General features: G+C 48.8%; 1 protein-coding gene across 1 annotated transcript; it reads right to left on the reverse strand.

Annotated features, from left to right (window-relative positions):
- Nucleotides 1-1,162: 1,162 nt before the first annotated feature.
- REELD1 (reeler domain containing 1) lies at nt 1,163-23,104 on the reverse strand. Its single transcript, XM_037497767.2, is given in 9 exon segments — nt 1,163-1,261; nt 1,312-1,442; nt 1,445-1,704; nt 3,487-3,653; nt 3,656-3,826; nt 5,944-6,107; nt 7,999-8,019; nt 8,022-8,222; nt 22,458-23,104. Coding segments are annotated over 9 exon segments (1,266 nt in total). The 5' UTR covers nt 22,510-23,104.
- Nucleotides 23,105-23,437: the final 333 nt, after the last annotated feature.

The raw sequence follows: 23,437 nt of genomic DNA on the forward strand, positions 1-23,437 counted from the left end.
GCCATAGGTGAAAAATAAAAATTAAAGATAATGTTGCAGCTGCAGGATGAGGTAAGTAGCAACGGCACGTCAGCTAGCTAGTTGTGAGTTACAGCTAACTATTGAACATGCATGTGATCTTCAAAGAGCCCAAAAGAGCGAGTGCTTGCACGATTTAGGCGTCCAATAAATTATCACCTCACAATTTATAGTGGATTTTGTTTCTGCCCTAACATGGACCATGTCTCTGTAATAGGTTCACCTCTGAAAAGGCAGCTCATTCCAGTGTTGTGTTAGGTTAACAGATACAAGAGTTAGAGCCAACCCTGGGGTTCTGAATCAAAGGGGTGTTCCTCAAGTCACTGGAGTCTACTGGCTCATCCATGGTGCATCTTCCTGCCATCCCCTGAAAAGTCAAGCAGGGGCTGCTCTTCCAGCTGTGGTAACATTTGTTTCTGCAGCCTGAACTTTGGCAAAAGGCAAAATGGCTGCTGGCTGCAGGGACCAGACGCCTCCTACAGGGCAAACGCCAGGCCTATTCATTCCCCATGAGGGGCTCACTCCCCCACTCTGGTGCTTGAGGTCTGGTGCTGGTGCTGTGGTCGCCACAACTGTGTTCACTGGGTCTCTAATACACCCTTGTTCGGACCCATTTGCTGATCTGCCAGGCTTCCTACATTACCTGGTCTGCTGAACCAGAAGCACTTTTGAATTCTCGGTTTGAAAACAAAACTCCTTTTGAGGCAATGTGGAGAGAGAGAGCGTGGCTCTTTTTCTTGCAAGAGACACCACCTCAACGTGCCTTTTTTTTTTCAGACTTAGAGGAGATGAGCTGACACGGTGAGGAGGGACAGAGTTTCTATTTCTGTGGGTTCCTTAAGGCAAAGGAGGAAGCTTAGCGGCCACGGGAGTCTAATTAATGAGCAGGTTATACAATATTCATTGTGTTGGGTTTAACTCTTCAAACAGAACGTCTAATTGCTAAAAGAAAAAAGAAAACAGCTACATTTCAGATGTTAAGACAACAAAGTGGGGGAAGAACTCCCTCTGTTGATAAAACCATCCTTTCCCCGCTTCCTCCTGCTGCCACTCCTAGGGGGGACACAGTGCGCCCCTGTTCTCATCAGCGATTCATCAGCCTGTGCTGCCCGAGCCTCCCCAGGGCCGCAGGTACCCCGTCCCCTCAGAGGATGGCTTTCTTAATACCCACAGAGGGAGGGATCCAGTTGGATTCCGCTTCAACCCAAACAAACCTCTTCTCCCCCAGTTTCTGGCCAGCACCCTCTGGCCCCCTGGGCCACTGGGTCAGCATCTCAGGCAGGTGGGCCTGACGCTCCTCTGCACCTGTGCAGTGCTGGGTGTAAGGGAGCACAGGCCAGCGGTCAGGGCTGTGCCCAAGGTGGCCGCAAGGCAAAGCAGTACGCCCAGCTGGGGACTAGCAAGCTGGATGCCCAAAGGCGCACCTGTTGCCCAGGCTCAGGCCTGGGTTTGGGCTTTGGGGGGTGGGAGTACCCTGTCCCACCCTCCCAGCTTCCCTGTCCCACTCTCAGCCCCTGTGCACTGACCGGCCTCCTGCAGTGGGTGGCCCAAAGGTGACAGAGGGGTGGAGACAGGAGCTGGGCTGGCTGCCCCTCCCCATCTCCTGGGGTGCGCTCTTCAGAGACCTGGCGCTGGGCAGGATGGGCTGCGTACAGAGGAGGAATCAGCCCCGACCTCCATCTTGTTCTGGAAAAGCAAAGGGAAAAAGAGAAGTCAAAGGGGCTGTTCTCCCCCACCAAGGCGCCCCAGAACTTTGCAGTTAACCTGTGTTCTTTAAACAACTCCAGGCAGCAGCTGAAAACCCAGCCTTGTACCTGCTCTTAAAAGAGCTCACATGGGGCCTCCCCGGTGGTGCAGCGGGTTGAGCGCCACGCTGTGAAGCTGTCCGCAGCCTCTGCGGCGCAAGTTCGATCCCAGCCGGTCAGGGAGAATCCCACATGGCGCAGCAGACCCCTCCTGTCTCGTCGCTGCAAATAAAAATAAACTGTTTTAAAAAAAAAACAAAACACTCACATGGATGGCGCTGGAAGGGATCATGCTCAGCAAAATAAGCCAGAAAGAAAAAGAAAAATACCGGATGGTCTCACTCATAGCAGGAATCTAGAAAACTTAAATAAGGGACCAGGAAAATGAATGACTATAAGAAAGTGAAAATCAAAATCAACAAACAACTATAAGCCAGAGACACACTACGGGGTGGGGGGTTGAGGGGTGGGGGAGAGGAGGGATTAGGGTTAAAATAAGGGGGGTGCAATTGTATGGGGAGTATAACCAAAATGAAAATGCGTACATTGTGCAAAAATGAAAAATGATGTAAGAATTATATAAAATAAAATATACTAAACACTAAAAAAAAAAGAGCTCAGAGTAGGACTCTGGCAGAGGAATATGCCCTCAGGACAGGGTGGCTAATGGAAGCCCCAGAGGGCGCCCGGAGGCCTGTGCAAGAATGAACTTAGGTCCTTAGAGCTTTGCCGTCTTGTTGTGCTACACCCTTAAAGACCGCTTCCTCTTGCTGTGGGTGCTGATAAATTTGAGCAAGAATAGTGTCCATGCTTTATTTTCTGCTCCTTTTAAGACTTCAGAGGAAAAATAAGTCATGGGGATGTATAATTTTTATCGCCCATCGAGTTAACCTCTGGGTCTGAAAATGGTGTTCCCAGGAAGGCCGCTGCTGTGAAGGGAAGGCGCGGAGCGGGAGCAGAGGCGAAGTGGGAAACGAATCACTAAAGCCATCCATTTCTACAACTGCTGATAACGTGGGAGCCACTGAGCCTAGTGGAGAAGCTGGACGTGTCTGGCAGGCAGTGTGCGGCTCCTCCTCTCTCGCTCGGCTGCTCCCGCAACAGCTGGTGGGTGTCCCGGCCTGGAGTGTCTGACTCCTGGGTCCAAACACCAGCCGCCCCTTCACCCGAGCACCTTGCCGGGCTACCTGTTCGTCCCTCCCTGAGGGCAGGCAAGTGTCTGACAAATCGAAACTTGGATTATTCTGAGTCCTCAAAGGAAGAACAGAAGTGCTAGGAAAAGGTCACTAAATGTTTGGATCTAAAAGAACTTTTCCCACGACTGCTGTGTACACTGATCAAATCAGATGTTCTTGGAACGAATCTGAGTTTGGACCTGGAGGTTGAAGGGGGGAGAGGACAAATGCCAACCAAGACTCCCCAGCTGTACTTACTATTTTTTAAAACAATATATATTATAAATGGATAAATCTAGAACATAAGCGGTCTCTTTTTATTCTATTTTATTTACAGCAGTAGGTCAGAGACCTCGCCCCACCAGAGAGAGAAGCCCCAGCTGGTATCACCCCAATCCTGACCTTCTACAATGGGGGTTTCTCGTGCACTTTAGAATAAGCCTGGTGGGGATCTTTTTTCTGCCAGAATTCTGGAAGTTAACGAGTTAACTCAGCCCCCCTGTGTTTGGCCTACACACCCGCACAGAGTGGCCCACCCCAGCCATTACCTGTGCCGGGCACCGGGGCTGGGAGTCAGCCCATCCCAAGAGGATCTTCTGAGGCCCAAGAGCTGCTCCGGCCCCGGAACTTCCAGAGACAGTTCTAGGGCCGGGCTGCTGTCCCCGCTGAGTCGCTGGCTTTTGCTGACCACAGCAGCTGCATGTGAAGATGGTTGGAGCTCAGTGTGCTCTCAGGAACCACAGTCACCCCAATCCTGGCTGGCACAGGGTCTGAGCTGCCCTTTTCTGCAGCCCCAGTGGGAATCGCTGCGGACGCCTCTGAATGCAGCCACGTCACAGGGTCCAGGGGCCTGGGAGCTAAGCAGACACCGCAAAGGGAGTGAGGGCACTGAGGGTACAGAAAAGCGCCAACAGCTCCAATAACAGGCAGCCTCCTGGAGATGGATATGGCCTAGACAGGCCCTCAGTGTGAGCCACTCAAAAGCGCCGCCTTAAAACCAGCTGCCCCCGACTGAGCACCCACGGTCTCGGTTTCTCCCATCTTTTTGAACTGTTAGCCTCTGGTCCTGTGGACTTGTGCATTCTTAAGAGCCACAAAGCAGGATGTAACAACCATGGGGACCACTGTATTCTTTTTCTCATCTCTGCCAGAATTTGCTAGAAAAAAGTACAATCCTACAAATCAAAGATTTTTAAAAGCCTAGATTGTCTTGCCACGTAACGCTGTATGTTCCCCAGTGACGACAATGGCTCAGCCTCTGCTGTGACGAGGATGGTCACCCTCTGCTGCACGCCACGTCTCCTCCCGACATGACCTCCAGAGCCTGAGAGACGGCACATGCAGGCGTGGCCAAACAGGCACCGGCGCAGGGTCAGATTACTGCTGGGTTTGGTTCTCCACTCTGCTGATTCCTGGCTCTGGGCAAGTCCTCCCGGAGCAACAGTTTCGTCTTTTGCAAAACAGGACAGATAACAGTCCTACAGCTGAGTTGCAGTGGAGGTGAAATGAAAGCATTGATGGAGAAGCAGGAAGCACAGGGCCCGGCACAGCGCACCTGTGCTGAGGGTTTCCATGGCAACGACTGGATGATGACCAGGGTGGCACAAAGAAAGGTTGGCGGGTGTTTCTTTGGCCAGAGCTCCAGCCGGATTAGACTGAAGTGTGTGTGTGTGTGTGTGTATGCATGTGTGTGTGCGTGTGTGTGCGTGTGTGTGTGTGTGAGAGAGACTTAGTTTCAATGCCTTCATCACTCAAAAACATCAAGACTGAAGTGAAAAACCAAGAATTCTAACACAAACCACAGAGCATGGCAAAACCTGACAATTTCCCACTCCTGCCTGAATTCTAGTGGTGGCTGGACATTTTCTGCAGACCCACAGTGTGCTGAGGAGCTGGAGGAGATGCAGGCGCACAGTATGGTCTGGGCTGGGTCTGCAGCGCTGAGCGAAGTCAGGATTCAGGTCAGATCCTGGTGTTAACAGATTAGCCAGGAATAAAGGGAGAAAAAGGAGACGTGGGGTCGAGGGACGGGGAGTAAGTCTTCTGTGCGTGAGCCGGTGCCTGTGGGGTGGGATCTGTTGAGAGCACTTCACTCGAAATAAATAATGAAAATGGATTTTGTGTCACCAGGGTCAAACATTCTCTAGCTGGGTAGTTTTTTTTTTTTTTTTTTTTTAATAGAGGCATGTTTTATTTATTTATTTATTTGTTTGTTTGTTTTGTTTATACAAGCACTGGGTACAGTCAGAAGCGCGGGAGGGTGAGAGAATTCACCAGAGCCAGAGCGGGGAGCAGAACAGGCAGAAGGACCGAAGTACACTGCTGAGGGGAGCAGCGGGCGGCAGGAGAGGTCTGCGCGCCATGTGGGACCCTCCTCCACCTCCTCCAGTGGCCGGGGAGCAGCCGGGGATTGAACCGGCGCCGCAGAGGCCGCGGGCAGCTTCGCAACCCAGCGCTCAACCGCTGTGCCACCGGGGAGGCCCTAGCTGGGTAGTTTTATTCCTGTTTTCGTTTTTTCAGAAGTTCCTGGGCCAGGAGCAGCTCAGAATCAACACAGCCTCCCTTCTGATCCCTCTCCAGCCTGGCTGCAAAGAGCCACTTCCCTACCGTGAGAAAAGATCATTTCTTTCTTGTGCTCTCTGTGTGACTTGAGGGGCCTGAAGACAAGAGCTGAGGTTCTGGGAAGGTGGGGTATGTGGCCTGGAGGAGGGTGTGCTGGCTTTGGTTCTTGCAGCTGAGCTAACTGTTGCAGCCAAGCTCAGGTCAACTGAAGCTAACTCCTGCAGCCCAGGGCCCAACTTAATATGTGAGGCTGAGCTGGACAAGCGTGTTGCTGCAACACACCTGCAGCAGCGGCCCCTCCTTCTCCCGGCTGTCACCGCAGCCCCCCGGGCCAGGTGGTCACTGCGGGTGTGGACCCAAGTGGAAGCTGCAGTAGCACTGAAGTGAGAACAACTATAAAAACAAAGATGCCGGGCGGCTGTGAAGACAGAGGCTGTCGGTACCTGGGCCCGGGTCTTCCATGCCCTCTGGCCACAGTCCGGAGGCTGGCGCCATGGGCCCTGCTCCCCGCGGCCATCAGGACCAGCTCTGCTGTGTGTTCGCTGAGACACCAGAGATGATTCTGTCCTCCTCGGCCAGTAAACAAAATATGACTGGGCCACAGACACAGTGGGAAAAGCAAGCAGAGCGAGTGGAGGATTTGGTTTCCCTTAGATAATACCTTGGGGCATCCTAATGTGAAGGAGAGAACAGACCCAAAAAATAAATAAATAAATAAGAAGCAAGGCCTAAATGAATGCAGGCTTAGAAGCTTGCGTTACCCTTTGAGTGACTTCTTTCTTTCTTAAAAATAAAAACTCAAGTGCAGCACAAAATGGAAATAGGCAAGGATGGTACAAATCAATCCTCTCGCTAAAAAAGAGAAATTAAAATTCTGCTGTGGATGAAAAGGGGCCTTCCTGAACCGTTTAGATGCCAGGTTTCATCTTTCACCTGATGATTAGCCATTACTAGTACATTGTTAATCGAATTCCACTGTTAATTGACAATTTCACAGCTCCTGTACACAATGGTACAATTCTATCGCAATTACAGATTCAACGGAAAATTAGAGATAAATCATTAATACTCAAAATAATATTTTGAATACTTAATGGCTCTCCTCAGTAGAAATCACCTTCACAAACCTCTCATTTACCGTCTCCAAAGTTTCATCGAGGCGGAGATTGTTGGCAAATATGATTTTATCCTGCTTTCACAGAAGGGAATCACAGAAATGGGGTTAGTTTAGCTCAGGCCACCAGAGAGTTAAGGCTAAATAAGGCTCACGGTCTAGACTCGAGCCGAGGGACCCCATGGTGGCCGAGGACCCCAGGAGGAGAGGGCGCAGGGCGGCTTGGGGAGGGCTTCCGGTCAAGGGCTCGCTCTGTTCTCTGGAACGGTGGCGAGTTTCTAAACTACTTCTGTCATCATGTCAGCTGCGCAGTAAATCTGAAAATTGACATGAAGGTGCTTTGAGAAGTAAAACGAGCCGCACAATTTAAGGACTCAGAACAACACCCCTGCCTTGGAGAGAACCAATAGCCCAGGGCAGCCCCCAGCGTCACCCACACTCGGGGCACTGGCCTCTCCAAACGCGCAGACTGCGAGGGCCGGGTCCTCCTCCGGCTGCCCTGGCTGCTACAGAAGGCCCCGGGGATTGTGGGGTGGGGGTCAGGGGGAGGGTGAAGAGGAACACAGCGGGCTGGGGGCTCCCCAGTGCAGGGGGGAATCCTCAGGCACAGCTCCCTCCTGTATCCACCAGGGTGGGGAGAAGAAACTGAGGACACACTCCCTTTCCAGAAAGCACAAGTGAAAGTCTCCTTTTTTGGTAAACACGAGTGTCTGAAAGCATGACAGAGCAAGTGTCCCATTCTGAGTACGGATGACGCTTGTGTCCTGCTTACTACCGCCAGCAGCTGTTCCAAGCACCACCTAAGCACGTTGTTCCAAGCAATACGCGAGCACTCTGTTGGGAGCACTATGTACACTCCGTCCTCAGCACCACACTAACACTTAGTCTTCAGCACTGCGTGAGCACTATGTTCTAAGCACTATGTAAGCTGACGCACGCTGGCCAGCGGGGCCTACACACCCTACAAGGTAGTTGCTATCTTATTGCATCCATTTGATGGACAACAGACTGCGGCATGGAGTCTTAGGTCAGTGACCTCCCTGGGCTGCAGGCAATGCCCACGTGTCTGTGTGCCTTGGGCCCTCTCTGTCTTGGCTCTCTCCCCACTCACCCACCACCAGCTCTTCGGGTGCCAGTCAGAATTTCGTGGAAAGGTAGGTCAAGGTTCACCGGGGTTCCTAGGGAGGCCAGAAATCACACACCTGCAACTGGAATAACAGCAAAGGGGCGAGCTAGGGGCAAGTGGTTTCTTAGTTATCTCTACGTTGGGGCAACCCAGGAGCCCTGACTTTGTGATCAAGTGGCCGGAAGAAGGAAGGAGACAAAAAAACATGGAGCGGGGAGGGGAGAAGTTTGTCGCTAAGAGCAGACTTCAAGCCTCCTTACAGGAACCTGACATCCCCCCAGGCTGGGCGGGCGCCTTCCACACAAGTGATAGGTTTCTCTTCCTGGACTTGTCCAAGTGGGTGACTGCATCAGCCTCTTCAAAATAAGCCATCAGTTTGGAGTAAGGAGGAATGAAGACAAAAGCACCAGCTACGTGGTGATGGGACACTCTTCTAGCTTGAAGCAGAAATCCCATGAAATCCAGGCTGCTCCTGATGGTCACTGCAACAGAAAGCAGCGTCCAGGTGAGATGCTGGATATACCCTGGCTGTGATTTTATAAAGGCCTAGAAACTAAACTAAGGTGAACTGACAGCTAAGACCAACCCTAAGAAGTGAACAGTTCATGGGGGTGGGGGTGAGAGTGGGGCATTTGATGTGTTATTTTCACAACCCCAAATAATTCCATTTTTATCAAAGTTATGTAAAAATGCAACAGGGCCTCCCTGGTGGCACAGGTGGTTGAGCGCAGCGCTGTGAAGCTGTCTGCAGCCTCCGCAGTGCCGGTTCGATCCCCGCCGGCCTCGGAGCAACCCACATGGAGAGTAGACCTCTCTTGTCTTGCCCGCTGCTCCCCTCAGCAGTGTATTTCGTCAGTCTGCCTGTTCTGTTCCCCACTCTGTCTCTGGTGAATCCTCTCACCAACCCCCCACCTCTGCCCTGTACCCTGGTTCTTGTATAAATAAAAAAATAAAAATAAAAATGCAATACAAAAGAAGTAGAAACAATGGTTTGGTTTTTTGGGATTTAAAACATACATACATACATACATACATATGTACATACATGCATACATATATATATATATATATATATATATATATATATTAGCATCAGGAGTGTCTCTCTAAGGAAAACCTAATAACCACAAAGGAAAAGATGATTGTTTAAATTCTGAATACAGAAGAAATTGGAAGGTAAATGATAAACTAAAAAAAAAGTATCTGTAAGCTATAAAACAGACAAATTGAGTTATGGTAAATCAACAAAAAGTGACCAAACCCTAAATTACCAAATACATAAATAAAAATTAAGACAAATTCAGTCACAATTTAAAAAATAATTACAAACGAGATGCTATTGTATATCAATCATAACAAATTTCGAAGTGCATAATTACAACCAGGAAATAAGTCCTCCAGCTCTGACACTTGATTGTTTCTTAGAATTAAGCCAAACTTGAACGGGGCAAGCCCAGGCACAACTTGGAGCCTGCACCTGGGGCTCTGGGGTCTCTCAAGGTCTCGCCAGGCACCTGCAACTGTGTCACCTGGTGAGCAGGAGACCTGCTGGGGAGGATGGTGACGGGGTGGGTCCCGGGGTCCTGAGGCTGGGACCCTGCGCGCGTGGGCGCCCTGGGAAAAGGCGGAGGAGCAGGACTCCAGAGAGAAGGCGGCGCAAGCCCAGACTATGAGGGGTTAAGATGCAACCTGTGAGGCTGTCCGCGGCCACTGCAGCACGAGTTCAATCCCCGGCCTACCAGGGAGCAGCCCACATGGCGCAGCAGACCTCTCCTGACTCTCCCGCTGCTCCCCTCAGCAGCGTATTTCAGTCAGTCTGCCTGTTCTGCTCCCTGCTCTGTCTTTGGTGAATCCTCTCACCCCCCACACCTCTGGCCTGTACCCTGGCTCTTGTATACATAAATCAATCTTTTTTTTTTTTTAAAAAGGGATGCTCTGTAGATTATTGACCGTTGCATACTAGTGCCCTTTAAAAAGAAAGAAAGAAAGAAAGTTGAAGAAATAAGACCAGAAAATGTTTGTATCATCATATGACTCCTTCTAAGATACCTGATCTCCAAAGGAGACACTGATATTCCAATATGGTGGCAGAGGCACATGGGCCTCCATTGGAAATTGCCAATTACAAGTTCACTGCCACAGAACTCCGGCCAACTATTAATTATTTAGAGGCGATTGTTGAATTTGCAAAGCTTTGATAGCTCCTTGTCCTGTATCCTGTTAGTTGATTTATTTACGTCCCTACTTTTCCCCACAAGATGAACAGAAAAGTTTACACCCAAGTGATCCAATTCCATATCTAGTTAAGAATACTCACTAAGGGCCTCCCTGGTGGCGCAGGCGGTTGAGCGCCGCACTGTGAAGCTGTTCGCAGCCTCTGTGGTGTGGGTTTGATCCCGGCCGGCAGGCAAGGGTCCCACATGGCGCGGCAGACCTCTTCTGCCTCACCCACTGCTCCCCTCAGCAGTGTATTTCAGTCATTCTGCCTGTTCTGCTCCCTGCTCTGTCTCTGGTGAATCCTCTCACCCTCCCATGCATCTGGCCTGTACTCCGGGTCTTGTATAAATAAATAAATCTTTTAAAAAAAAAGAATACTCACTAAATAAATAAATAATAGGCTCAGGAATAGCAGAAAATAATTAGTGTTAAAAAACATAACACTACCATGTAACTCCATCTTTATTGGCCAGTACTAGTGTTCATCAACAGAAAGAATGAAAAGTTGACTGTGCAAAAGAAGGTCACAGGTGAAAATAAAGTGAGAACAAGCAAGACAGGTGGAAAAGCTTCCTGAATAAATATTCAGGACACAAGGGCATTTTTAAACATGGTTTTATGTGTGTTTGTTTTCATAGTTTGCTTTATTTCAAAAGTTCTGCTACTCCCCCACCCCTCACTGCTGGGTATTTGTCTGCAGATATGCAAACATGAGTCAAAGAGGTATGTGCTCCTCCCTGCTCACCCCAGCGGTGTTCACAAGGCCAGGAGTTGGAAACAGCCCGTGACCGATGTGTGGACAGGAAGACGCAGGGTATATTCACAGTGCAATGCCACGCAACTATTTAAAAAAACATGAAATCCTGCCACTTGCAACAGCATGGTAAGTGAAACAAGTCAAAAAAGGACAACTACTGTATGATTTCTCTTCTATGTGGTAGATAAAGAAGCAAATGACTGGACAACACAAAAACTCGTAAACTATAAGAACAAAATGGTGGTTACCAGAGGGTGGGGGAGGGTAAACTGGGCAAAAGCCGTCCAGTCCATGGCCAGTGATGGATGGAAAGCGGACTTGTGAGCGCGACACAGTCTGTGCAGACTTGGCCTGTGACGATACACCTGGACCTAGACAGCTTTATAAATCAACGTTCTCTGTAAAAACTTAATTTCTTGTACATTATGCTAATTTTTTGATCCAAGGAGCAATGCAAGGCATTGTCTTCCTCTCGAACTAGTTGGCTTTAAGAGGTAAAACCAAATTACTAAAAGTGTAGTGAAACCAGCCAGCAAAGCAATAGACTGAGGAGATAATCCATAGAAATGGATGATCACGCGCCAGGTGGTCCCTACGCATCCTCAGCTCTCCGGCCCCACCCTGGCCGGGCCCAGACACAGGAGCTGTACGTACATCAGCTCTCTTGACCCACCTCAGAGTCCTTCAGACGACACCCTCTGCCAGATTTGCTCCCCACAAGGCATGAAAATGAGAAAAGCCTACACCAAGGGCCCCTCCTGCGGCGTCCTGGTGCACTGAGATGGTGAACCCCTGAGATGGTGAACCCCGAGTGAGTGACGTTCTCAGATGAGAGGCACCCAGGACATTTCCAATTTCTTTTATAGAAGAGCCACAAAGAAGACACCCCGTGAGCCCTTGTCCAGGTGGAAGGTGGTCTTCTCACCCCCAAAGCAGCTCAAATGCAGACGCCTGTGGTGGAAGGGCTGAGCCCCACACCCCTCAGACCATAGATGCAGCCCACCTTTCCCCTCCTCGGATCCCTCCTTCTCTGCTTCCCCACCAGCTCCTTGCTACCTGCCCCCAGGAAAACACCCACTTACCCAGGCGCAGGCTTCCTTGAGGCGCCAGGAATGCCTCCCCCTCCGAGCTGTGCAGACGCACGCGGTAAACACTGCCCGCCTGGCGTCTCCTGGACTGGCAGGGACGGCAGCTGTCGCCGCTAATCCTCAGCACCCACAAGCGCTGTCCCTCCATGCCCAAAGCCAGCCGTAATCGCATCGGTTTCTCAAAGAGCACACACACACGCTCACGCCCTTTCCACACCGACCGTGTTCAAGCCTGTGTGAAGAACTCGACGGAACCGGAATTGGTTTTGCACAACTTGGCCACGGTCTCTCAGCCAGATGCCTTCATCCTGGTCTCTGCCAAGGGGGAGAATGTTTAACTGAAACAAAACCCAGCGTCCTCTGCTTCGTGGTCAGTGTGGCTGCAGTGGTTATCCCGGGGAGGTGGGATTGCTGCAGGGCCAGCGAGCAATGTCCCCTGTGACAACCGTACTGACAAGGTGTGTCTGGGGCTGATGTAAAACTTCCTTTTCACTTAAAAACAAAACAAAACTCTAGCATTGCCATCTTGTGATTGCCAGAAACCGGTGTCAAAGCCAGCCTTGAAGCAGCTCTAAGCACCTCTATATTTTATGGCATCTTGTAAAGCACCTGCTCCCTGCCCACGTTACCCATGGGCTCCTGGTCCCTCCCGCTGCTGCACGGCAGCCCATGGGCTTCGAGTGCTGCCTTTTCTACCCACCCGGCTCCAAAGCCCTGGAGGAAAGGATATCGCAGAATGGCTCAGCTCCTGCAAAGCACCGAGTCACGCTCATCATGAGCCATCTGTGAGATAATGTAGCGTATGCACGCGCCGAGGAGGACCCAGCCACAGAGAGCTTGATGTGTTTCGTTTATTTTAATCATCCTTCCTCCAACCATCCCAGGGAAGCAGCAATAATACTCCCGTTTACTGAGCTCTTACTATGTGCCAAGCGCACATCGAATGCCGCGCCTGCATGGACTCAGCTCATCCTCGCCAAGGTCCAATAAAATATGCACTGATACCCGCCCCTTGTTACAGAGAAGGAAACTGAGGCACAGAAAGGCTGGAATAAACTGTGTTGAAGTCACACTGATAATCAGTGGGGGGCTGAGTCACAGACCCCTGCGGGGTGCTCTGGACCTGTGCCCGTGACCTCTGTGTCTTACAGCGGCCGTTGGTGTGTCAGGAGCCAGATGCACAGCTGCGGTGGTGCGTGACGGTTCCAAAGGGTGAATTAAGGACAGTGTTCTGCTTCTCAGGCCAGGGCTCGGAGGCCACGCTCACTAAGAAAGAAACCTAGCAAGGACCATCCTAAGCCTGCAAACCTGCTGCGAACAGGCAAACTCACAGCTTCAGAGCATGCAGGGCAGAGTCGCTGTGGCCTGGACTCACTGTTGAGCTGAATTGCAGGTTTTTCCTTCCTTCTGGTTATGGCAGAAAATCTCAAACGAAAGAACATTTTAAAATTCTAATTCTCTCTTGAAAATAAGGCAGAGCTGTGTCTCTTCCAGTGCTCTACGCCAGCCTCCACTTTCTCACCCTCATTGCCCTTTTCTTTCCCGTTATGAAGGTCATGCCAGCAAACTGGGTTTCTTTTTTTAAAGAAATGACCCAAACCTCTTAACCTTCTCTCACTAAGAGGGAGCAAAACTTGTTTGGCTAGTCCCTGTCCCCCTGAGGTCATGGAGAGTGATAACCTCCTTGCATGAGAAAGTCTTTCGTTAAATTAAAAATTTTTTTTTCTACTTCTTAAATATTTTTCAAGGCACCTACAAAGACCAAACTCCAAAAATCATTCTCTGGTTCACTTGTATGGACCATTTCTACAGAAACAATTCCTTCTTCTTTGGCCTCATGACCTTCAACTCCCAGGGCTGGGTCCATAAGTTATCATGGTCTTTTTCCCACTAAACACACTCGATTTCCCTAAAACCAGCAGGTGCATTCAGTGGCCTGGTAAACAGCAGGAGAAGGCAGCCGGGTGGGCCCCTCCATGACCCACCGCCCAAGTCTGAGCTCAGAACAGCGACCCCTGGTGCCGGGGCTCCTCCTCAGCACGTGGCCCACAGGCTCCTGAGTTTGAGATACTTGAATGTCCTTGTTTTCTTCCGATCATACAGCAGTCTAGGAAAGCTGGAAGAAGAAATACCTCCCCATCCCCAAGTCCAAACCAACGCTTCTTTCTTCCTTCACTAGAAACTTTGCAAACTGAGCAAAAGCCACGAGGAGACAGCACCAGGAAGTTTCGTGGAAGGTCTGCCGTGGCCCTAACAGCAACAGCATTTACTGCACCTTTCCCGAAGCCTGGGACTGACTCACGAGCTGACCTCACAGTCAGGTTTTTGTAGCATCAGCATGAAAATCCCACCAAAGAACCTGTCATTCCCTCCCAAAGCCCAACTCACACATGTATGACCGAAGGATCTATTGAGTTAAACAGAAAATATTAATTATTTCAATAAAGTTTGAGCTCAAACACACTCATGTCCAGCGGCCCCAGCATGTTGAAGATGCCGTGTTTCTCTGTGTAATATGATCAAATATGTGTAACACAATTTGAAATGTGCAAGAATCATCCCAAGTAGAATTTGCCTGTATAGCCAGATAATTTAAAATTACATATCTCACATAGTACAGCATTTTAAAACTCTCTTACCATGGGTGTTATTATTTTATTTCAATGGATTACTGAGTGGGTTAGACCCCTGCAACCTGGATGATTGGTCCAAGCTCTGAGCTTCCTGTCAGCTCAGTAAATAAGGTAACTACAATCAGCTGCTTGCTTCTCATTATCTTATGGACCATAGGGGGAAAATTGGGCTAAAATAACAAGAACAACTGGGAGGACCTGAAAGTAGCTGCAGGACCTCTCCTAAAGGGCTGTCAGCACTGCCAAGTCACCTGTACAACAGCTTCCTGGGCACCCTTCCTCCAGGGCTGTGGTGGAAGGTGCCGCGGGCCTGTGGCGCTGACCTGCGGGCCCAGTGCTGGGAGGAGCAGGCAGGCAACTGCATGACAAAATAATGATGAAAAACGATCTTGACAGGCCAGAGCAATGAGCTGAATCTAACAAGATGAAATTAAACAAGGACAAATGTTAAGTGCTTTTCTTAGGTCAGGAAAAAAAAACAACAACCCAAAACCAATGGCATCAGCCCAAGATGGCAGGGCTGAGGCTCAGCAGCAGGCCTTACAACAAATTTTCAGGCAACAAACAAACAACCCTTTAGAGTTTTCAAATGAAAATATGCCAGTGAAAAACAAAACAAAACATAAATGCAATTCTGTCTCCTGAAAAGGGATATGGTTGTCCCATTGTACTTTGAGGTCACTAGATTCCCCCTGAAATCAGATGCTGGGTACCCCGCTCTCTGCTGTGGGAGGGAGGGTGTGGCAACATTAATGATCATTTTGAAAGTGGCAAAGTGTTCACTACGAAGCTCCTCTGCCCAACATGCTATTTTCATAGCTTGCATGTCATGTTTCTTGTTGCATAAAATACTTGACAATAAATCTACATGAGAAAATAAATAAACAGGAGAATGATACAAATGGATGTGCCCGTGGAAGAGAGAGGCCAGAGTGACTTGTGGACTTTACATTTCTAAAGAGTAGGTGAGCACATCCGGGGCTTCAACTTGAGAGGAGAGAGTTGACGGCAGCTGTCCTCACCAAGCTGGAGGCTGACAAGGAAAGGCCAGGTTCGACTGTAGTAAACTGAAGGGTTATAAATAAGAAGAGCGTGTGTGAAATCTTCAGTATTTTTTAAGCTTCAGAGCTTTTAAAGTATCTTCTTTTCCCAAAAAATCAATTTTTTTTTTCCAAAAAATCAATTTTACCCACACCATAGGGTTGGAGAGTAGTGCTGCTTTTTATTATTAATATTTCCAGCTTTACGGATTAGGGTATTTTAGATAAAAGATGTAAAATGACTTGAGCAAGACCACGTGACGGGATGTGGCAGGGCTGAACGCCGCGGGTGTGTGCAAGTGGCAGTGACACGAACTTAAGTTGAGTATGAGAAGAAATTGTCTTCCTATGAGTCGGGTCTCTGCAAAGTCTAAATCCCTAGACTTCCCGTAGATAGTGGCTATTAATGAAGCCATGAAAGGAAGGTTTTTAAGAATTGGCCACAGCAGCGGCTTTCAAGTTTCTCAACCACAATCTGGAGCAGAAACTATACCTCATGGCCCTCTCAAGTGCCTGCACAACCGAGAATAAAAATGAAACAAAAAAACTAGCACGATAATTCCAGTGAGTACTAAAAATGGCACACTTTGATTTTTCTATTTATTTATTTATATATATTTTTAAACAATATTTTCTTGCCCCCACCCTGTTTTACTTTTTTAAAAATGCTGACCTTTATCCAGTAAATTGAGTTCGTCTCTTACACCTACTTGAAGAACACTGGGCTAGAGAATTATTTACGGGGACTGCTTGCGCGAGCTAAGAGACCAAAATCCCTTCCAACAAAGAGTCCATCATTCTGCATCTTTCCAGTGTTCGAAGTCTTCTTTAAAAAAATTAAAATTCCGCCCTTAAATTGAAGTACTTTTTGCTTCCGGTTTGTTGTTTTCATTCTCAATAACTTTAACTTATTGAGCTTTTTCACTTGATTCTTTCTCTCTCTCTCTCTCTCTTTCTTTTTGATTCTATTTCTAATATTATCTGCCCCATCTGTGCCACACCAAGTAAAAAGTCTTTGATTCCTTTATCTGAGTAATTGGTGGAAATGGCAAAATATGTAGAGACAACTAGGACACATTTTAAGTAAAGTTGTCCCCACCGCCATGCATTTCTTTTCTTTTCCAAGTGTTGTTTACAAATCCTCCAGTCATATTAAATCGCTTACGTTCTGCATCCACCTGTTGAGCGACACGTGGCTGACACAGAGGGTGGCTGTTCTGACCTGTATTTGCCAAATGCTTTCTAGACATGACTGACACCCAGAACCGCCCAGTGGTCACCAGTTGGGATGACCTTTGCTGGCAACAACACTGTTGATTATACCCCCAGCAGGCTAGAAACTACTGAAGACAGGACGCGGTCCTGCCACGCCATCTTTGAGAACCCATGCTGGCTCCTGAGAATCACCCAAGTGCTGCCTGCGAGCTGTGTGGTGCCGCGGGGTGCTGTGGAGGGCCCTGGAGATTTGAGCTACTGAAAGGGGCTGCAGTCTCTGTTTCTCTCCCAGAAATGTTTTCAGCTTGGAGATTATTCCTTTTGAGGAATAAAGAAACAAATGAGGCCTAGAGAGCCTGGGCTTCTGGCCACCTGCGAGCCTTGCTGGCCGCGGCAGGCAGCCAGGGGCCCCGTCCCTTTGTTATTGGCTCTATGATAAAAAGCCAAAAAGTTCAGTTGAGGGTTTGGGCTGCTTGACCTAGTCAGGTGACCTGTTCAGGTGCCATTCAGGTGATGGTTTCAAGTCTCTGGAGCCAGACAACTGGCTTCAAATCCCACCTCCAGCGCCGCAGCACCACCAGCAAGTACCTCTTTAGGCTTCCATCTCCTCATCTGTAAAAGGATGTTGTCACCTCATGGGGCTCCGTGAAGACTAATGAGTCCTAAGCGTTAAGAACAGCAGCCAGCACGGAGGCAGCCTCGGGCCACCTTAGCTGCCATCGTCACCACAGCTTGGATGCTCTGCAGGCCAGCCCTTCCCTCTCTCTTTGGAGTTCCGTGACAGGAAGAAACTTTACAAAGGTTTCTAAACTTCTTAGAGTCTCTTCCCGCAAGGTGCTGTTTTCTCTGCACTTTTCAACATCCGACTTCATAAAAGCCAGGGTGCGAGTCGGCCCACACTTAATGTTTATTTTATTCCCTGCTATGCGGGCCAAGAAGCAAAGTCACTTTCTTCCCCAAATTCCCATCACTTCCCTGTTGGCGAGCACTCCCTCCTCCGGGTCCAGTGTCATCTCTCGCTGCTCTTTCTTCTGATTTCTAAGCGATGAAATTGTCAGCCAGGCGAGCCAAAAATGTGTCAGATGGTCTCCTTGTGCAGACGAACTTCCAGCAGATGGTCGAGACGGAACGTCCCGGATGCACTGGCGAGGGCCTCTCTGCCAGTGTTTTCAGACTCCAGGACAACCGTGGGCTGATGCTGAGGAGGGGGCAGCTCGGTCTGGGAGGGAAACGCTTGCGGAAGAGCCAGGACAATCACTTGCGGCCGCAGGGACCGTGTTTCCATGCAGGTTCCCATCACGCCCCCTGGTCAGCCACTGGCGACAAAAAGCTGAACCAGGCAGAGGGCTTCCCTCTAGGAGCTCCCGGCCTACCGGGCCCTCACCTCCCAATCCAGAGTCAGGGAGTCACCCGACCGTGCTCGAGTCAGCCGTGGCTCGAGGGCATCCCCCGCCCGGCACAGAACGCTGGCGGAGAGTCAGTTTGCTAAGATCATAAGGAAATGGAATTGAAATGCAGAACACGGGCACCTTGGAGAGAAACACGCCTGTTCCATTTGGGGGGGATGGCGGGCGTGGAGGAGCAGCTCGGGTGGAGAGCTGGTCTCTCCACCGCACAGAGCAGGGAAGGTGGAGGGAGGAAGACAGTGGGTCAGTCTGGCGCAAGTGTCACTTCATTAAAGGGAAATCAACAGCAACAATAATAGTAATCATGCAAAGTCTGCACTGGTTTTTAATGAAAAGAACGGTTTTTAAATTCACTGCCTGATTTTTTGATCTGGTTTTTCTTTTCATTAAAACAACACTTTATCTGAACATGCAAAACTCCATTCAAACCAGGGTTGGGGAGAAAGTCTAATCTCTCTCAATCTATTTTAAATCTTTTTTTCTCCCCCCCAAATGCCAGCAAAATTTTGTCAAGGTCTACGAAATCTCTCAGCACCTAGGACTTGCTACCCACAGTTTTCAAAGTGATCAGTTTCAAAAGTTTTTAATTAAATCTTTAAAAAGTTTTATAATAAACTGATATTATATAAATATTGTGTAATATTATTACAATGTATATTTTATAAATATAAAGTGATAAGAAAACAAGTCACAAGAAAACTTAGTCAAAAATTGTATTTAGAATTAAAGAGCATAACCATGAGCAGGGGTGGGGTACAAGGGTCTCGAGGTGGGGAATGTGCTCTAAGTCCCCACGGCAAGAGCGTGGACAGGTGGCAAATCTTCTAGTGAACAAGTCTGGGGCAAACGACAGTGGCCCCCGTCAGTCTTGGTCAGGGGTAGGGGTCAGGTCCCCACGCAGTCTGTCCCTGGCCTCTCACATGTGCTGGGGGACCTCACAACCCTTCCAAGGCGAGGGCGCAGCCAGCAGCCTCGGGGAAGCAGCCTGGGGTCTAATTAGGATCAGGGAGACTGCGGGGAGCGGGACCAAGGCTAAGAGACAGTCATCTTCAAAACTACAGGTCTGCACGCAGCACCCACAGACACAAGTGGAGCAGGAACCCCCCGCGCCCCAGGAAAGGGCTGCTGGCCACCTGTCATCACACACATCGCAGCTAAGCAGTGACGGCAAAATCACTGTCAGCGACATCATCCCCGAATGGACAGGACAGTGCTCTGTGCACAGACCTTCCTATTCAACGACTGGGAGGATGAATAGAAGAGAAAACTCATCTATTGACTCAGTGCAGCTAGAAGAATCCCTGGAGCTCAGCCCCCAACAGCCTGATCAAAGAGCAGTGAGAACTCAGGGGTCCTGGGTGAGTCACTTCACTCTTTGCCTTCAGTTCCCACATCTGGAAAAGGGGACTACTGTTCAGTGATCACAAAGGATAGGCCCAACCACAACTATTTTTTTAAAAATCGAATGAAGAGGTGAACGAGGAACAGAGGTCTTTCAACTCCACCCAGTCTGAACAGAGAAAGAATTCTTTCTTCACTGCAATAAAAATCTGACACTTGGCAGTCTGGGATTTGGTATACTTCTCACTGTAAGAAAAATGCCTAAAGCAAAAGATCTGGTCAACATACTGTGGTTAATTTTATGTGTCAACTTGGCTAGGCCACAGTATCTAGACATTTGGCCAAACATTCTAGATGTTTCTCTGAAGGTATGTGTTTAGATGAGATTAACATTTAATCAGCAGCCTTGAAGTAGACTAGCTTCCCTAGTGTGGGTGGCCTTCATCATCCAGGTAAAGACTTTACAGGCTTGGCCTTCCCAGAAAGGGAAATCCTGCCAGCCAGTTGCCTTTGGACTCAAACTGCAGCTCTTCCTGGGTCTCCAGGCCACCAGCTGACCCTGTGAGTTCTGGGCATGCCAACCTTCGTGATCATGAGCCAGTTCTTTAACACAAATCTCTCTCAGGGCCTTGATAACACAATAGAGTATATTTCTTCGCCCGTTCTGTTTCTCCCTAGAACCCTAATATACGTGCTGTGACAGATATAAGCATGTTCAGTATTTCTAACTCATGCTGCCCACCCCCACCCCCTGGCCCCAGCCCATTCTGGGCCCCCAGGTGACTGTAACAGGCAGTTTCCCTCCCACCTGCTGGCCCAGTGGACACAGAGTACAGGTGAGGATCATTTGTTGTTTCAAGCCAATGAGATTTAGGGTTGTGATTGATACATTACTGGGCTGCAGGGGAGAGGTGGGGATTTGTCCTGTCCTAGGAACAGCCACTCAACTAACTGTACATGTGCCGATTACACAGTTTTTAACATTTTCTTCATTATTACAAGTTTGATATTTGATATAAACACTGAAAAGTGATCTGGAATACTGCATGCACATGATGGTAGTAAAAATTTCTCTAAAATTATTTAATGTAAACTTTCCACTGGCCTCTCTTTTAATCCAAGTTATTGGCACAATATTCTATCCAGCCCACCAGCCTCCATCCCATTTCAAAACTTGGAATAAATGCAGTCCATATGGATTCAAACATTTCTGTAAACAAGACCTCAAAAGTTCCAGTGTTTTATGATTTTATGGAGTTCCTAGACTCTGTCCACCTTTCTCTATATATAGCTTCCCAATCTTTTAATAAGAAAATCTCACTTTTGCTAGATGTGGGGGAGTGGGGGAGAATACAGGTGGAGGCTGACCACTGGAGGCTGACTAGGTTAGGTGGAGATAATCAGGTTTTGAAATTGCTTAGTCCTGAAGTTACCTGGAATTTCAACATATGAGCATATAGTTGAGATGATCAGATCCAACAAGCATTCAGATTTTTAAAAGGATTCTCAGAATTTTGATCCAATGGGAAAAAAGCATGACTAGCCCCATTTTCTCCACTAAGTAGGCAAACTCAGAAAGCACAACTGGGTCATACTTACTTTTCAATTCCCCACCAAGTGCCGGCCTACAGTTATCATTCAATACATGCTAGATGACTTCTCTACACTCTCTCACACTCCTTCCACCTGGCCCCGACCCCTCCGAACTGAGGGGAGCAGGCTAAGAGAGAAGCGGAGTGGGCAGCAATGAGGGTGCTCCCGTGGCCTCTCAGGCTATAGACACACACGTCTGTCCGCTTCTGTGGCCTCAGCCCACTTTGGCTGACGGGACTCCACTGGAGAGTCAGAGATGGCCAGTCCACCTCACTCAGGGCTGCACTGCCCAGACAGGCGGCAGCTACTGGAGTGCAAGGAGCTGCTGGAGATCCAGGCTCCAGAAGTCAGGACGGGCCTGTGGCTGAGGCGGAGTTTGGCTCCACAGTGATGGAGCCATCTTAGTAAAGGCGGGCAGAGCTATGCTGTTGAGCACAGGGACTCCAGAAACAACGTCACAGGAGACAAAAACTGTAGTTTGTCTTCCTTTCACCAACAGCTACTGTGTATGGAGAGAAAAATAATGGTTGATGCAATTTGGCTACTGAGAAGAGCCCTGGTCAGAATGGACTGGGATTTGCCTCTGAATAGAAGAGTTAGCCAATACTGCAGGATCATTTGCTCAGAGGACAGAGGTCAGCCAGTGCCCAGTAAGGGGACAGGGTGGCCCCTCGGCCTGGAATGTGGTACTGAGGTCACTTTTGAGCCAGTGTGATTATCAGACAATTGCCCGCCAGAGGTCACTTCTGTTCTTACAAAGCGGATTATTACAGCCTCCAGGGTGATACACCACATACCCCAAGTCAAGGCTGCTGAGTCTTTAGACCTTAAGGAAATCCCCTAAACAGTTGTTGCTGTTTGCCACACAATTAAGCACTTGTAGCCTGCACTCCCTACTGCCCCAAATAACAAAGTTGAAGATGTAAACCATCTCTCAGTAACACTCCCTCACTGAGCGTGGAGATGAGAACATGAAAACCGTGCCACATGTCTGCCATCTGTATTTGTACTTGTCAACAGCTCTGTTTTGGGATAAACAGTTTTGAAGTAAGAATCAATTCAACTTGTTGGAAGATTAGCCAGCAAGAGCTCAGAAGACCAAAACAGAACATGAAGTCAGATAGTCTAAAATAACAAGCACAATTTTCTGTTTCTCGCTCAACATTCTGTTTTGCCACAGCCCCAGAGAAAGCACATGGCAGCCAGGGTTTGAGGACAGAGACAGAAAATGCATTTACTCAAGTGAGAAATTCCTGAACTCGAACAATGCCTCGGCCACAATGCGATTGGAAATCACTCCCTGACCTCTAGGAGACTAAGAAAAAAGCCATTTTAGCATGTACACCTTGTTTCACGGCCCTGCTGCGTGAAGGCCTACCTCGGGGACAAGCTGCGTGGGCACAGTGCATAATGCAGGCCTTTATTACCATAAAAATGATGGCGGTTCCCAAAGTCGATCTTGATTAAAAGTAGTTCCATGCTTGAAAACACGACTCCACCGGAGAGCTATTAAAATAGAAAGATGGCAAGGGGAAAATAAAGACTTATATACTGAAAGGGAGGTCAGGGAAGAATCTAGCAAAAATAGGATGCTCCAGATTGGCGGCAGATAACAATGAAATTGCTTTCAGCAGCGGCTGATGTGTGTGAATGAGGGACGGGCTCCCCTGGCGGCCCCACATATTCTACAAAACAAATGAGAACGTGTGTGCTCCACTTGGAGGGACATCCATTTTCTCCTTAAAAGAAGTCATTTATAAAAGAGCAAATTGGTGATTTGTACTTACAGACTGGGCCCTTTTCGAGCCCCTGTCAAGAAGTGATAAATTATTGAAGCATAGCAAAAAGTGTTTTATTTTTGGTGTGCCTATAGTAAAACCTTGTGAAATGTTTCTGCTCACCTTTTCCAAGTTATTAATTAAAAAATAATTGTTTCCAATTACTCTGTGATCTTTAAAATAAAACAAGACAAAATGCCACCTCTCTAGGCACCACCCAGCTCCCCGCTTTCCTGTCCTGCCCCCACGCCCTTCTGGCAGGCGGTAGTTTCCAGTGCACGGGGCTGGGGGCAGGAATGCTGCTGGAGGGGGCGGGCGGGAAGGGAAGGCCAAGGCAGAGTTCACACAATTGTCTGGTGTTCACTCAACCACAGGCCCCGAATATATTCGTTGTTCCTGGAGACAGCGTAAGCCAGAGAATAAAGCAGGGGTGTGGAAATCTCATTAATAAATTGTGAAAACCCTCTCAGCGGGAGTCAAATAACGCCGAGGGGCCGCCCTGTGTCCCGAGACGTGGCTGCTCGGTGCAGGACTCCAGCTGAAAGGCCCTCGAGGAGCAAGAGCGAGGAGTTCTTCTGTACTCAGTCTAGCCACCGGAATCTAAGCAAATCTAAAAACTTGAGGCGCTG

This window comes from Talpa occidentalis, unplaced genomic scaffold (genome assembly GCF_014898055.3).
Source record: "Talpa occidentalis isolate TD23 unplaced genomic scaffold, MPIMG_talOcc4v2.1 talOcc4.8, whole genome shotgun sequence".
Taxonomy (NCBI): Eukaryota; Metazoa; Chordata; class Mammalia; order Eulipotyphla; family Talpidae; genus Talpa; species Talpa occidentalis.